Source organism: Ichthyophthirius multifiliis, assembly GCF_000220395.1.
Source record: "Ichthyophthirius multifiliis unplaced genomic scaffold scaff_1120509251207, whole genome shotgun sequence".
Taxonomy (NCBI): domain Eukaryota; phylum Ciliophora; class Oligohymenophorea; order Hymenostomatida; genus Ichthyophthirius; species Ichthyophthirius multifiliis.
The window spans coordinates 34,871-50,010 of record NW_004086100.1 but is presented as its reverse complement, the minus strand read 5'-3'; the positions used below and the strand labels follow the sequence as shown (position 1 = coordinate 50,010).

The 15,140-nt window shown below is 16.7% G+C and overlaps 3 protein-coding genes across 3 annotated transcripts, besides 34 other annotated features; all 3 read right to left on the bottom strand. All coding sequences in view use genetic code 6, as the record gives it.

The window, feature by feature from the left end:
* Window positions 1–323: 323 nt before the first annotated feature.
* Window positions 324–377: a microsatellite.
* Window positions 378–476: 99 nt separating this feature from the next.
* Window positions 477–520: a microsatellite.
* Window positions 521–1,414: 894 nt separating this feature from the next.
* Window positions 1,415–1,453: a microsatellite.
* Window positions 1,444–1,490: a microsatellite.
* Window positions 1,447–1,490: a microsatellite.
* A 266-nt stretch (window positions 1,491–1,756) lies between these two features.
* Window positions 1,757–1,796: a microsatellite.
* Window positions 1,764–1,813: a microsatellite.
* Window positions 1,814–2,368: 555 nt separating this feature from the next.
* Window positions 2,369–2,430: a microsatellite.
* Window positions 2,431–2,970: 540 nt separating this feature from the next.
* Window positions 2,971–3,039: a microsatellite.
* Window positions 2,978–3,039: a microsatellite.
* Window positions 3,040–3,424: 385 nt separating this feature from the next.
* Window positions 3,425–3,461: a microsatellite.
* Window positions 3,462–3,536: 75 nt separating this feature from the next.
* Window positions 3,537–3,561: a microsatellite.
* Window positions 3,562–3,780: 219 nt separating this feature from the next.
* Window positions 3,781–3,829: a microsatellite.
* Window positions 3,830–5,251: 1,422 nt separating this feature from the next.
* Window positions 5,252–6,396, bottom strand: IMG5_159660 (kinesin motor domain protein). The gene is made up of 3 exons (XM_004030460.1): window positions 6,295–6,396; window positions 6,088–6,251; window positions 5,252–6,043 (listed from the first exon to the last, which is right to left on the bottom strand). The coding sequence occupies exons 1-3, from the start codon at window positions 6,386–6,388 to the stop codon at window positions 5,402–5,404; spliced, it is 900 nt and encodes a 299-aa protein (XP_004030508.1). The 5' UTR covers window positions 6,389–6,396; the 3' UTR covers window positions 5,252–5,401.
* A 106-nt stretch (window positions 6,397–6,502) lies between these two features.
* Window positions 6,503–6,595: a microsatellite.
* Window positions 6,596–9,020: 2,425 nt separating this feature from the next.
* Window positions 9,021–9,062: a microsatellite.
* An 11-nt stretch (window positions 9,063–9,073) lies between these two features.
* Window positions 9,074–9,151: a microsatellite.
* Window positions 9,095–9,150: a microsatellite.
* Window positions 9,104–9,142: a microsatellite.
* Window positions 9,152–9,205: 54 nt separating the features above from the next.
* IMG5_159650 (hypothetical protein) lies at window positions 9,206–10,363 on the bottom strand (the record flags this gene model as incomplete). Its single annotated transcript, XM_004030459.1, has 2 exons — window positions 9,206–9,543; window positions 9,742–10,363. 2 exons carry the CDS (start codon window positions 10,361–10,363, stop codon window positions 9,206–9,208), a joined length of 960 nt encoding a protein of 319 aa, XP_004030507.1.
* Window positions 9,561–9,730: a microsatellite.
* A 424-nt stretch (window positions 10,364–10,787) lies between the features above and the next one.
* Window positions 10,788–10,892: a microsatellite.
* Window positions 10,807–10,893: a microsatellite.
* Window positions 10,811–10,869: a microsatellite.
* Window positions 10,838–10,911: a microsatellite.
* A 121-nt stretch (window positions 10,912–11,032) lies between these two features.
* Window positions 11,033–11,079: a microsatellite.
* IMG5_159640 (MIR domain protein) lies at window positions 11,057–14,819 on the bottom strand (the record flags this gene model as incomplete). The annotated part of the gene is made up of 10 exons (XM_004030458.1): window positions 11,057–11,116; window positions 11,170–11,260; window positions 11,364–11,540; window positions 11,587–12,163; window positions 12,343–12,355; window positions 12,519–12,681; window positions 12,723–12,926; window positions 12,968–13,308; window positions 13,364–13,701; window positions 13,904–14,819. The coding sequence occupies 10 exons, from the start codon at window positions 14,817–14,819 to the stop codon at window positions 11,057–11,059; spliced, it is 2,880 nt and encodes a 959-aa protein (XP_004030506.1).
* Window positions 11,262–11,339: a microsatellite.
* Window positions 12,383–12,460: a microsatellite.
* Window positions 12,384–12,499: a microsatellite.
* Window positions 12,448–12,500: a microsatellite.
* Window positions 13,706–13,829: a microsatellite.
* Window positions 13,732–13,843: a microsatellite.
* Window positions 13,738–13,832: a microsatellite.
* Window positions 13,786–13,843: a microsatellite.
* Window positions 14,705–14,747: a microsatellite.
* Window positions 14,820–15,036: 217 nt separating the features above from the next.
* Window positions 15,037–15,133: a microsatellite.
* Window positions 15,134–15,140: the final 7 nt, after the last annotated feature.

Genomic DNA, 15,140 nt, shown 5'->3' with positions numbered 1-15,140 from the left:
AAAAATATCATATTATTTAAATTATTAATAATTTTATAAAATATAAATAATTTAATCTTTTATTTAAGAAAATTCAAAATGATATTAATTATATTATTTCATAAGTTATTTATTTTCCTTTATAATATTATTCATTTAAATCCTTATTTAATCATTTTCTCTTGCAAATTATTAGTATCTCGAATTATAATTGTCTAGAATATTTTTTTTATCAATTATCAGTAAATTATTTTTTTCATATAATTCGTTTAGTTTTTATTCTAATTAATATATTTATTCTGTTTGTTTTTTATTTTGATTTCCTAATTCTTCTATTTATTCATAAATTTCTTCTTTTTCTTAAATTAAAATTTTTTCTTTTTCTTAAACTAAAATTTCTTTTTCTTTTGATATTTAAAGAAAATTTACTTATAGTTGTTTTATTTGATTTTCTAATTACAAACTATATTTATTTTCAATTGTTTAAATCTATTTTTTTATAATAAAAATATTAATAATAATAAATAAACATTAATTATAACTTATTTGTTAATTTTATTATTTTCATTTTTTTATTATTATATAATCTCATTTAAAGTTTCATTTTCTTTTTTCAATTCCAAATTATCTAAATTTAGAATTTATTCTCTTTTTAACAATAGTTATATCGATTATTATAATTATATAATGTTTTAGTTACTATTTTCTATTATTTTTTCTTGTTCTTCTAGTTTTTAAGGTAGATTATGAAATTAATTAGATCTACTATTGTTTAATTATAATTATTATTAATATTAATTTATTTTAAAATCGATATCTTATTATGTTGTTATACTGTTATTTTATTAAAACTATTCATTTTAAATTTAACCAATCTATACATTAAGATCATTTTTTAAATTACTTATTTCTATACTATGCGTATTATCAATATTTTTAGAAAAGCTATTTTAAAAAGAATTTTAATTAGTTAAAAATTTGGATGTAGGCATATTTTAATTTAAATAATCATTGTTTTATTAAAAATCTAAATATTTGTTATTGTTATATATTGACATACTTATTGCTCTTTTTTATTTATTATAAAGTTTTTATTCATTTTAATTTATAATATTAAAATTATTTTGTAAATTTTGATTTTTGTTTATTGTGTCGTATTTATAATTGTTATTAGAAGAAAATTTGTTTGAAAAATAACATATTTTACTATTTTTCATATTTATTTTTAAATTATTAATAAAGTAATTTTAAATATTTTTATTTAAAAAATAAATATGATATTTATTGTTATTATATTTAAATTAATTTTTTTAAAAAAAATGTTATAAAAAATTAACAATAATTTAAGTTTAATAAAATAGAGAATACATTATATTTTGAGTTATTTATAAAAATTAAATGTATAAAATTATAAAAAGTATATATTGTCCTCTAATAAAATAATAAATTTAATTTAAAAAATAATATTTTATTTTTTTATTTTATTTTATTATTTATTTTTTATATTATTTATTAAAAATAAAATATAAATAAAACTTTATACTCTTTTTATACTTAAAAAAGTGTAAAATAAATAAAAATTAAAAATGTGTGATAAAAAAACCCAAGAACTCGGATTTAAAGTTAAAATATAATTATGGAAGAGGAAGAATTTGATATTAAACATAAAAAAATATTATTATAAATAAAGAAAAACACATAGAAATATAAAAAGAATTAATACCAAAAATTAAATTATTAGAGAACAATTCAGATTAAAAAATAGTATATCTATTGAAATAAACTAATAATAATAATAAACATTATAATAATAATAACAATAACAATAATAATATTAAGAAAAAGATTAAAATAATTATTAAAATATATCAAATTTAAAATTACCGAATATTTTTTAAGACACTTAAGTTAATTATTAAAAATAATAATAATCACCTTATTTATTAAAAAAAGCAAATAATTTGAATAATAAACAGATTAATAAAATTAGTGTTATTTTATAAAAAAATCTAAAATATAAAAGCAATCTAATGATTAAGTTTGTTAAGAATATTAATTTTTTCAAATTTTGAATACTTATTATGAAACAAATAATTAAAAATAACTTTAATAATAGTAAAAAGTGGTAAAATGTTATATTGAATAAAATTTAATAAATTAATAAATGGAAGATGGGCTATTTATTTGTTTTAATGATTTAAAAAACATTTTTATGCAAAAATAAAATAAAGTAAGAGAATTAAACTAGTTTTTAAATTAACTTTAACATAAGTTAAATGATATTTATATTTAAAATTAAAAACATTTGCTTTATTAATAATTAGAAACTAGAAAAGAATTATTAGGCAAATACATTATTAATGATTTTAATAAAGTAAATTATAAACGAATATATATATATATATATATATATATATATATATATATATATATATATATATATATATATATTAAATAAAAAAGAATGAAAGTGTTAATAACTATAAAGAATTATTAGATTAAATATAAATAAATATGGAATGCCTAGAATTAGAAAAAGCATAAAGTAACTTTTTTAAAGAAAAAACATTTTTTATAAAAGATATTTTAAAACAATAATATTTACAAAATATAAAAAATTTTGAAATTTATTCAAATATTAATCTGTAATAAACAATAAAATAACTTTTTAAATTAAATGAAAATTTATACCAACCAAATATTTTTCCTTAATATTTTGATAAATAATCTATATAATATTTAATGGAATTTACTTAATGTGAAATAAATATAGATAATTTAAATGTTAAATAGGATAATTAGGTTAAAAATTATAAAGATTTTTTCATTGAAAATATAAAACCGTTAATAAGTAAAGATATAAGTAGTTAAGTTTTTAGAATTAAATAAAAATAATAATTATTAAAAAAAATTGAAGTTAATAGACTAATTGAAAAATATTTATATATAAATGATAAAGAATAAAACAAAGTAAAAAATAAAAATAAAAAAATATAAAATTTATATATAAATTTAAATATAATTTTATTTATATATAAATATATATTTATATATATATTTTTTTAACATATAGAATTTACAATATATTTTTCATTTGCTTTTTGGAAGTTAAGAAGGATAAAATTATTATTGTAAATTTTTAAAATCATTTAATTATATGTAGGCTATTAATAAGGATATGTTTAAAAATAAAATAAAAAAAAATTAACATTTGAGTATTAATACAAATGTTTTAAATATAAAATAAAATATTATTTAAGAAAAAACTTAATTTACACCAACTAATAATATAATTGACATTTAATCTAAATATAATTAAAAAAAGATGATATAATAATTAAATTAAAAAAATTAATTTAAAAAGATAGAAGATATAATAATATGTCTGTAAATATATAATGAGATAAATTATAAAGATTAAATTAGTATAAAAAATAATTTAAAAATAAAAATGAATATATATAAATATGTATATATATAAAAAAAACATTAATATATATATATATAAAAAAACTAATTAAATATGATAATATTTATAATTATTACTAAATTAAATAAAAATATTTATATAAAATATTTATAATATTTTTTAATTATTATTTTAAAAATTATAATTATTATATGTAATTTTTGTTTAAAATTATCCAATTTTATTTATTTTTAAATAAAAATAATTATTTTATCTTAAGTTATAAATATTTTTTATTTCTTGCTATATTTTAGATTTATAATTCCTATAAATTTGATAAAAAATTACCACATATTCAATTATTATTATTTTATAATATGTGCTAAATAAATAATATTTTAATATTTGATTCAGCATTTAATTTTATTCAATATTTAATATGTCTATTTACTTTTTATTTAAAAAAATAAAATAAAATTTATCTAAATACTTGAAATTAATTTAACAAAAGATATTTAAAGTTATTTATATACAAATTTTTAAAAATTAAGGTAAATTTTATAAATCGAATCAATTTTAAATGTTTAAATAACAATACTTTTAGATTGATTTTCTTAACCAAAATTAATTTATATATATATATATGTATATTTTAACAACGAAGTTTTTTATAAATACATAATCTAGAATATTTTTTCATAATTTTTTTTTTTTTAATATAATTTTTTTAACAAAATTTTAGAGTAAAAATAAAAAGTCATTTAATAATGATAAAATAAAATATTATTTTTATTTGAAGAATTCAATTATAAATTAAATATTTTTAATTTAAAAAAAAATATTTATAAAAAATATCCATTTTTATTTTATTTATTTTTATTTAATAAAATATACATAACTTTATATATTTATATATATTGATTAATATTCTTGTTTTTTATATAATTTATATTTCCTTTTTATATAATCTCTTTTTAAATTTATTTATTAAAAAGCGATTCTTTAAATATATTTTTTTCCATGACATTTTTTTTTTCATGTATTTCTAACATTAACTAATAATATTTTGCAAGATTTTTAAGGAATTTCGTAAAAGAGCATCACATATAATCAGCTTTTTGCGGGCAATATATTTGACTTAAAAATGACTAAATTAAAATGTAATAAGGTCATCCTAATATAGAATGTTAATGTTATTCTTTATTCTTTTTATTTCTAAAAAATATTCGAAAACACGCTTATCTGAAATTTTCGCAAGTACTTTTTTAAATATAATATTTTATTTTTATGTTTTAAATCTCAATTACATTAGTTTTTTTCCAACAAAACTTATATCTTTACTTAAATGATTTATTCCACAATTAATCTTCCCACAATTCGGATATATACCCGCTATTTTTCTATCAAAAAAGCCTGAATTTCCTTCGATACATAATTATAACACTATATATATCTTTTATTAAGTTTTTTTATTATAAAACATTTTATATTATATGTTCTAATTAAAATAATTTCATATTTTATATTTCTTTTTTTTTTTAATATAATATATAAGAGTCTATTTAAATTATCTTTATTAAATCTGTTTCAAGTGTGGATTTATGTAAAAGCTTCGAAAAATTACAGTTGGTGCAGTTTTTTTTTCTTGGATATTAAATATTGATTGGTTATATTATATATTAATTCGATTTGGAATTGTATTTGTTTTTTTTATATATATATATTTTGTTTGTTCAGTATATATAAATGGAATTTGAATTTTTGTTTTGGAAAACACAAATATAGATTAAATATTATTTTTTTCTTTTAAGTTTCTAAATTTTTAATAAAGTTATTTTATTTTTTAATTAAAAAGTTTAAATTAATTCATAAAAAAAAATTATTTAAATTATTATTAAATATTAAATAATTTAAAAAAAAAAAATGTTTATAAATATATAAAATATATATATATAATAATTACTTATGAATTTAAAAGAATATAATTATAAAATATTTATATTTATATAAATATCATTTTTTTAAAATCAATTATTAAATTTCCGATTTCCATTCTTAAGCTCCTTCAAATCCATTTTTGCCTTATTAATAATCTTCATAAGCCTAATCTAAGTTTTTTTAAGAATCTAAGACAAATGGGCTCTAACCATAAATTGCTTCCCTAATCGGTTTTGCAGCAAAAAGAATAAACTTCGTGCCTTATTCACCTGCTATAACTTATAGAATTTCCTAATCTTAAATTTCAATTAATGCCCCTTAATTCAACTCTACATTAATTTTGTTTTCTCCAAAAAAAGCACTTCCTTCATAAACAAAAGCCATTCCTTAAAATTCTTTAGGAATTAATTAATTAAAATGAGCATTTTAGTCTAGAGATACATCTAAAAAAATCGCTTGATTTTTAGTTTAAGCAATCCCTTTTTTCCCTAAACTTTCTCCCGTAAGTATTTTTACGTGAGCTCCTTTACTTTCCACTAAAGGAATTTATTAGGAGCTAAATCGTTAATATAAAGGATCACACATCTTATTTTTGGAATCTACATTAAACCAAAATTAAAAACCGACTGTATTCTCAGTATATGAAGCAGGAATTTCGGCATGAACTATTCCTTTTCCAGCTATTATCCATTGTAGTTCTCCAGCACCTAAGTTTGCCTATATTTAATTGAATATTATTATATATTTTGTTAATTACTTACTTTATTTCCTTACAAATCTTCATACAAAAATATTCCACTTTTGATATAAGTTACAGTTTCGAATCCACGATGAGGATGATCAGGAAATCCTGATGGAAGCTTAGCATTAAAATAATCTAGCCTTATAAATGGGTCTAGTTCTAGTTTTAGCAATTAAGACACATCTTTTTTTTATGAGTTTTATATAAATAAATTTTAATTTTTTACTGTATAAACTGTATACTGTTAATCCTTCTAATTCAGCTTTTAGAAATGGCTTTATTATTTGATTTATTTTACGAAGATTATTTCTTTAATACATATTATATTGTCTATATTTAATTATATTTAAAAATAATATTATTGTTTATTTTATATATTATAAAATATTTTTTTTAATTCTTTTATAAAAAATTAAATCATAAACCAATTTATATAATAATTTAAATAAAATAAAAAAATTTTCATTTAATAATTTAAATAAAAATAAAAATGTTCAATTATATAATTAAAAAATAAAATATAAAATAGAAATTAATTAAATAAAAAAAACTAAAATAAATTTAATACAAAAATATATAATTATTTATGTATTATATATTTATAAAAACAATAAAAAATTTCAATTTTATAGGCATTTAAAAGCTTAATTTTTAACTAAACTAAAGTCATTTTTACCTTAAATAAATTAAAGATTTTTATCAAAAAAATTAATCGCAATTTTAACAACATCAGCTAATTTAGGATTAATTTTTTAAAAATTCTATCCAAAATTGACTATTAATTAAAAAATAAAACTCAAAAATTCAAAAAAAACATTTCCATAATGATTTTCTAAAGAAATTAATAAATCGAAAAATTCTTAGACTTAATTAATATTATTTTTGTTAAAAAAAAAACCTTATTGTCCTAAATTTTATAATATTTTTAATAATTCATCTTAATTTTAAACTACTTTATCTTAAAAACTGTAAAAACAAACCAAAAAATTCGCTACTTTAGCATCTTTTTATTAATTTTAATAGAGTTAGTTAAATCCTCCATTTAAATAAAAATATTTTTAAACGAATTTTTATATAAAAGTAAGACTTTCTTTTTTATTTTCGATTAATATTTCTCTTAAAAGCCTTCCCATTTCCTCATACAGTTTAAGAACTTCTAAAATCCTCAATGAATTTCCAAAGGCTTTCTTTTCTTTATATTTTTGGGCACAATACGTTCCTATTTTTTTAATTTCGTCCATATAGTCTCTCCCTAAAAGTAAAAAACCATCATTATCTTCAAAAAGTAAATGACCTTATGGAACTTAGACAATAAAATCTGCAAAATCATTCAATAAATAGTCTATATTCTTATTTTTTTTCAACAAAAGTAGTCCTTAAAGTGCTAAAAACTGTTAATTTTGATTAAAAAAGGCATTTCTAGAAAACAGAATTAAATTTTTTTCAAAGAAACTTTTAACGTTTGCTTATTTCTATTAAATTTATTATTTTTAAGCATAGGAAAATACTCCTGAAGATAAGATTTCATATTAAAAAGAAGGTTCAAGTATCCCTGAAAGTTAAAAAAGAGCTTAAAACATAAGGTTTTCAAAAAAGGAGACTTATTTATAATTTTTAGAAAGTTTTTCCAATTTTTATAAAAAAGAAGAAAAATCAAGAAAAAGTAAAGGAACAAATAAATCTAATAAAAAATCATTATTTTAGTTATTATTTTCTTCAAAAGAGTTTATAATTTCTTATCTGGAAATAAAAAGAGAGTTTCTAGAAGATTTTTAGAGGAAAAAATCCTCATTTTCATCTTAATTTTCCTCTACAAAAACATCAGAAGTCTTCAAATATAACCAGAGGAAATCCTCTATATCTTTAACGAATATGAAATCTGCAAATTCTTTATTTTTAGACATTATTAAGTATATTTAATACCTAAAAATGTCCCAATCTTTTCTCATTTTATTCTCGAAGTTCATCTTTTGGAAATTATTCTATATGTATTCTTTCAAGTCATTCATAAAATCTTCTATTTATATATTTTCTTTATGGAAAATACATAAATTGAGCATTTATTGATAATTTCCAGTTCTAAAAAGTAAATACATTTCATACCAAAAAGGTACTTAGTTTATATATTGAATATTATATTTCCTTTATTGTAGTATTTCTTCATATTTTTGAGTTTATTAGGGTATATTTTCTAAATAGGATATATTTTATTAATAAATATAATTTAAAATATATTTAAAATAATCATGATCATCAACTTCTTAGTTTTTTTAAATAAATGGAAAATTAGAAAAAATATAAAATAAACAATTCCAAATTTCTTTCAATTGAGAATTTTGGCAAATTAATTTACAGAAATTCCCAAAATCTTCGTTTTCTAAATATTTTAAAGCCTAAATTTATTATTAACTGCTCATTATTATCTCAGAATTTTATTATTATATATTATTTTCTATAATTTATAAATTTTTCTATTTATTAAATTACGAAATTACGCTCTTTTATTTACTTAATCTTAAACAGAATGGATTTTTCATTTTTTAACTAAAACGCATTACTTCGATTTAATTAAAAGTACAAAAAAGAATATTCTTTTATAAGTATTCTTCTATGCTATCTTTATTTAATTATATGTCACACCAAAATACACTCTTTTATATGTTTTGGCGCTCATTTAAATATTCTTCTGCTGTAAAACGCTATTCTTGTAATTAACGTTCTAATAAAGGTACATTTAGTCCTTTTTATTATAATATATAATGATTTTTGGCTATTATTTGAGGGTCATGGTGGTGTTTTTGGAGCTTTTTGCTTATTAATTGCAGAAGTTGGTCTATTGATTTTTAAGGTTGCTATTGTTAATTAATGCGTGACTTTAGCTCAAGGATTTGGATGTCTTATGTTAATTTTTTTAAACGATGTTCGATTATGTCATTTTAAGATTCTTTTTTCATTTTTTTTTTATATATTTTTTTTTTATTGAGTTTTTTTTTTTTTTAGAGAGAAAAAAAATATTTTATATTTTGTAAATTAAAAAAATATATAAATAAATATAAAATAAAAAAATATATATATATATATATTTTTAAATTTTTTTTTTTTTTCTATATTTTATTTATTTTATTTGAATAATTATTTCATGCCCAATAAGAACCTCTAAATTAATAAGCTCTACTATTAAATCCTCCAGATTTAAAATGATTATAATAAGCACCATCTCTAACAGCATACATTTCCCATCTTACAGCAAGTAAATTTCTATAATATGCCTTAGTTCTTAAATATTTAAAAGGAATCAAAAGTAATCCAGCAGTGAAAAACATATAATTTCTAACCATTTTATCAGGATGTTTATACCCTGTTCTTCTTTACATAAAATTAATAAAGTTGGAAACATCATAAGCCATTTAAGGAGTAGAAGAAGGTGTACCATCATCGTAATCAATCATTCCGTCACTTAATTATCTAGCCATACCTAATAAAAATAAACATTATATATATATATTTATAAGTATATATATATAAATATAAAAAATAAATAAAAATATTTAGTTATAAATATAAAATACATATATATGTAAATATATATATATATATCTATATATATATATATATATATATAAAATATAATATATAATATAATATAATATAATATATAATATTTTTTTTATACCAATAATCATATGATCAAAGTAAGGATTGAAATGTTTTCCTTTAGGAACATCTAAACCATGAGGTGATTAGAAATAATAACCTGTACTAATATTGTAAATATAATTAACACCACCTGGTCTGAATCTTATTTTAGAAAAATCTGTAGGCCAGACACCTCCATTAGCATTTTTTGCTTAATCTTATGAAAAATAAGGCGGATAAATATGATCTGAAATAACTCTATCTCTTTCATCCCATTCTTGATAATAATATTGCTTAAAATGTTAATGGGCAGGATGTATTGAAAAATCAGATACCATAGACTATAATTCTAATTACCCATATGCCTTATCTAACAAATAATCGTATTTCTTATAAATCATACCATGACAGTTACCACAGTTCCTAGCAAATACTTAAAATCCTCTACGGACAGAACCGGAATCATAAGTACCTAAAAACGAGAATTGGGGCCAATATGTGTGACCGTGATGAGTTCCTACTTCTGTAACCATTTCTTCGTAACCTTTTATGCCCCAAAAAGCGCCGATGTCGTCTCTGTATACGAAGGCTTGGGTATCTTTTTTTGTTGTTTAGGATAAGGCTAATCCTATTATTCCTGCTGTTAGAATTATTCTCATTTTTTTATATTTTATTATTGTTTTTATTTTATTTTTTTTAATAAAGGAAAAAAAAAGCTCATATAAATTCTTTTTTATAATTATTTTTTTTTTAACTTTTACTTTGAAATTTTTTTTTTTTTCTTGTTTTCTTATTTTATTTAATAATATTTTGAAATATAAATATTTTAAATTCTCACACATTATGGCAATTTTTTTAATTAAATCTTTTAATTTTTTTTAATCATGGCCTTTTGCACAATTCAAAAAATAAAATTTTAAAAAGACATTTTTAATTTTAGTTTTATATATAATTTAAAAAAAATCGAAAATAAGGAATTTCGAACGAATTTATAAAAGAAGAAAAAACTTAAGTTATAATTATATAGAGTATATATGTATTTTTCTTTTGTATTGTTAAATATAAATATCTTAAATTATTTAAATAAAGAAATTAATAAATTTAAAAAAAAAAATATATTACATTTAATAAATATAAAAAAAAAATTAATTTAAAAAATATAAAATATATGTATTTAATAAAAATAAAATTTATTTTATTAAAAATATATATATCAATATTATTATACATATTATATAAATATTTCGTTACAATAAGTAATTATAAATTTTAATAAAACTATAAAAATTTATAGACAATAATATTTTTTATATATTTTAATTTAAAAGTTCATATTTAAATTTATCATATTTTCATATTAATTTATTAATATTTTTATCCGTTAAACGAAGTTCATCAATAGAATATAAAATCTTTATTTTTAATAAAAAAAAATATAAATTAAAATATAATAACTTAATAATACATCTTAATTAATTCTATTTATATATTTAATTTGTTCTTCATCTATATCATATTTACTATCATCTAATTCTCTTGCTTTATTTAATGGAAACCTTATTTTTTTTAATAATTATATTTATTTAAAATAATTTTTATTTATATCCATAATTTTTTTTATAATATTTATTTTTAAATATATGTATATTAAAAAAAAACCATGTTAAATCATTATTTTCAATTTTTTCAAAAACATAACTTTCAATTCCTGTATATTCAGTAGGCTCTTTCCATTAAATATAAGCAACAAATTTAACATAATTCCACATATAATGATTGATTCTTACATGTTCAAGAAATCCACCTTTATTTTCTTATTTTCTATTAAAATCAGTCCTTTATTATATTAAATACTAAAAAATCAAATATAAATAAATAATACTTTAAATTATCACAAATAAAGCATTTATCACTAATATCTCTATTTTTTTTTTATTCGTTTTCTCTTAAGTCTTCAAAAGCCTCAACTATGATTCCTGCAACAATTTCCACCATAATAATAACAAGTAAAATATTATATAAATTATCAAATAATAGCCTTCCAATTTTAAAATTTACTGTATTATCTTCCGAAAGTTAAGTAAGAAGTCCACCTACACCTCCGTTAGCCTTTTTTTTTTCAAAAATAAATAAATAAATAATTAAATATATATAATAATTTACTTTAAAAGTCCAATCAAAACTATAAATAAAACAAATCAATAAATCATTACAATTACCTTTAAAATCTTCATAAAAGAAAACAAATGCAACAATAGTAAAAGTATAAATCATAATAATAAAAAGAACAAAAGTTAGATATATCTAAACTCTTGGTATATAAACACTTTTAACCACATTTTTTAATGTAGGATACCTTATTAGTATTTCAGTTAAATGGAAAGTGAAAAAAAAAGGATGAATTAAAGTTCCTAAAACAGCCAAAGTACCATATGCTATGTAATAAATAACTTCGATTTCTTTTAGAAAAATAAATAAAACTTTAAAACATTTCAGTAAAAATTAAATTGTCATCTTTATTATAGTTTTTTTTTTTTATTTTTAGAATTAGATATCCAAGCTCTTTTGATTATTAAAGGAACATTTTTACACAAAAAAAATAATACTACAAAGCAACTACATATAGTCATAAAAATACCTAAAGTATCAAACTTTATTTATAATAAATAAAAAAAAAGATATAAATATAAATTTATATAAATATTTATTCATAAATATATATTAATTAATATGAATTTTTTTTTATATATATATATATATATATATAAATATATATATATATATATATATTTATATTTGTATATCTTATTTTACTATATTTGATGTTTATTATTATGTTAATCTTGTTTCACTATATAAACTTATCAATCTATAGTTATTTATTCTATCTCCAAAATCACTATTAAAGCTTATTAATATAAAAATATTTAATACTAAAGTTAAAGTAAAAGTCAGTTATTTCCACAAATTGACATAACTTATTTTATTTTTTATTAATATATAATAATAAAAAAATACTTTGCAAAAAGAGCAATCAGTTTTTATTAAGAAAAAAGTATTTTTAATCTATGTTCATGCTTTGAAATTTCAATTAATTATTAACATTATTTCATTAAATAGCTAACCTTTGTTTTTACACTTTATCTATCTACATTTTCATGAAATTCGATTTTTTTTTCTTTAGGAAGACAATGAGTGAATGGTAAAAGAATAAAAAAAACTCTTTTATTTAATAATATTAACAATTTATTTTTAATTTTTACTATTCTAATTAATTATTTCTCACAACTTCTATATGAGCTGTATTTTCACTAAAAAAGAAAAATGATTTTTTTAATATTTTCTTATTTTCCTCTTCTTCTCTTAATTATTTTACACTTTCATCCTCTTCTACTTTAAATCTGTCAAAAGCAAATGATTATATTTGTTAAAATGCATTGAGTCCTGTTTTGAGAAAATTCATACTAAAAGAAGCTATTTAACCGAATATATTTTCACCAAAAAGAAAACCTTCAAATGTATTTTAATCGGTTTTTAAAATTTTATTTTTGTGTTATTTGTAAAGTTATACAAATGGGCTTTCGAGTTTATCATCATATTATAACTTTTATTTTATTTAATTATAAACATATTTATTTAAAAAAAAAAAAAAAAATTACATAATAAGTAATTAAATAAATAATAGAAAAACCATTTTAAACAACACATTCATATTTTTTTAAATTTTCTTAGTTAATTTATTTAGGGTCTTTAAAAAAATATTCTAAACATTCCATACTATATACATCTTTATATGCAAATTAATATAATTTATATATTTCTATTAACTAAGGTTCAAAAAGAGACAAAGGTAAATATCTCATAATTTTTTTAATAATAGTATTATTTTCATTTATATCTTACATTTCTAAAAGACTTAAAATAAGAGTCAAACATTTATTTTAAATTCTATTAATCATCCATTTTTCTAATTCAAAATAGGATTTTAATTTTATATCTATTAATAATATAGAATATTAAAAATATTAATAACAATAATAACAATAATAAATAAAATAATAACAATAATAATAACAAAAATAATAAAAAAAATATATAAAAATAAAATAAAAATAATAATAATAAATATATATATAAATTTTATATATATATATATTTATATATTTTTTATTTTTAAATATAAATTTATATTTATTAACTTTTGTTTCCTCCATATGAATTCGATTTATCTTTAGTTTTCTATGTACTTTATTAAGTAAATAAAGTATTTGTTTAATTAATATTTATTTCAATTTTTTATTTTTTTGGTGTAAAAATATCATTTGCAATTTCAAAAAATTTACTCTCTGAAACAGCAATTTAATTTTATGTACAAGGTCCTTATACAAATTCATTTAGAGTATCTAAACATTTAATTATACTTTCATACATTTATTAATTTCTGGCTTCATAATAGTATGTTTTTAATAATTCAGCTACAGCATTTATCATATCGTAATTATTTCTTGAATTAGTTTATTATCTTGCATAATTTTGTAAATTTAAATAATGTCCTTCGCATGATAATTATAGATAATTAAGAACATATTCTAATAATTAAATATCAATATAATTATTCATAGTAATATTATTTTAAATAGAATTTATAGTTAACTAGCTTAATTTATTTTTCTCCTTAGCCTGCTATTCTATTGATTATATTTATTTTCTAATAATTTAATTAAATTTTTAAAATATTATTTCAGATTTTTAATGCGTAGTATAAAATTCGTATAATGTTTTTTGAACTTATTAATTTCCTCCTTCAAGAAGTGTATTAGCAAATCTTAAAAAATAAATTAATATTTCTGTATCTAAGTTTTTATGGTTTTCTGATATTACAAATAATATCATTCGTGTTGCACCTAATGAATCTAATAATATTTGCATTTAAATTTTCTCTTTTTATGTTATTCGTTCTTAAACAATATTTTATAAAACTTATAATAATATTTTTATTGTATATATATATATATATATATATATATATATATAAATATATATTTTTTATTTTAAAATAAAATAAAGAAATTATTTTTAAATTTTTTACTTTATTAGATATATCATAAACTGCATATTAAAGAAAATTAATAAACTTTTTAAAAAATTTTATTTATCGGGTTTTGGTATAATTTATGAAAAAAGCTTTTCAGGGATTAAATTTTTAGCATTAAAAATGGCTTATGTTAATGCACTTTTTTCTTTGTCAATTTCTTCTTAAACATCTAAATAATCATTTAAAGCCTCAATAAATTATTTCCAAGTATTTTCCAATACAAGTTAATCTAGTTGTTTATTATTATTATTGTTATTATTATTATTATTATTATTATTATTATTATTATTATTATTACTATTATTATTACTATTATTATTATATTATGATTATTTATCAGA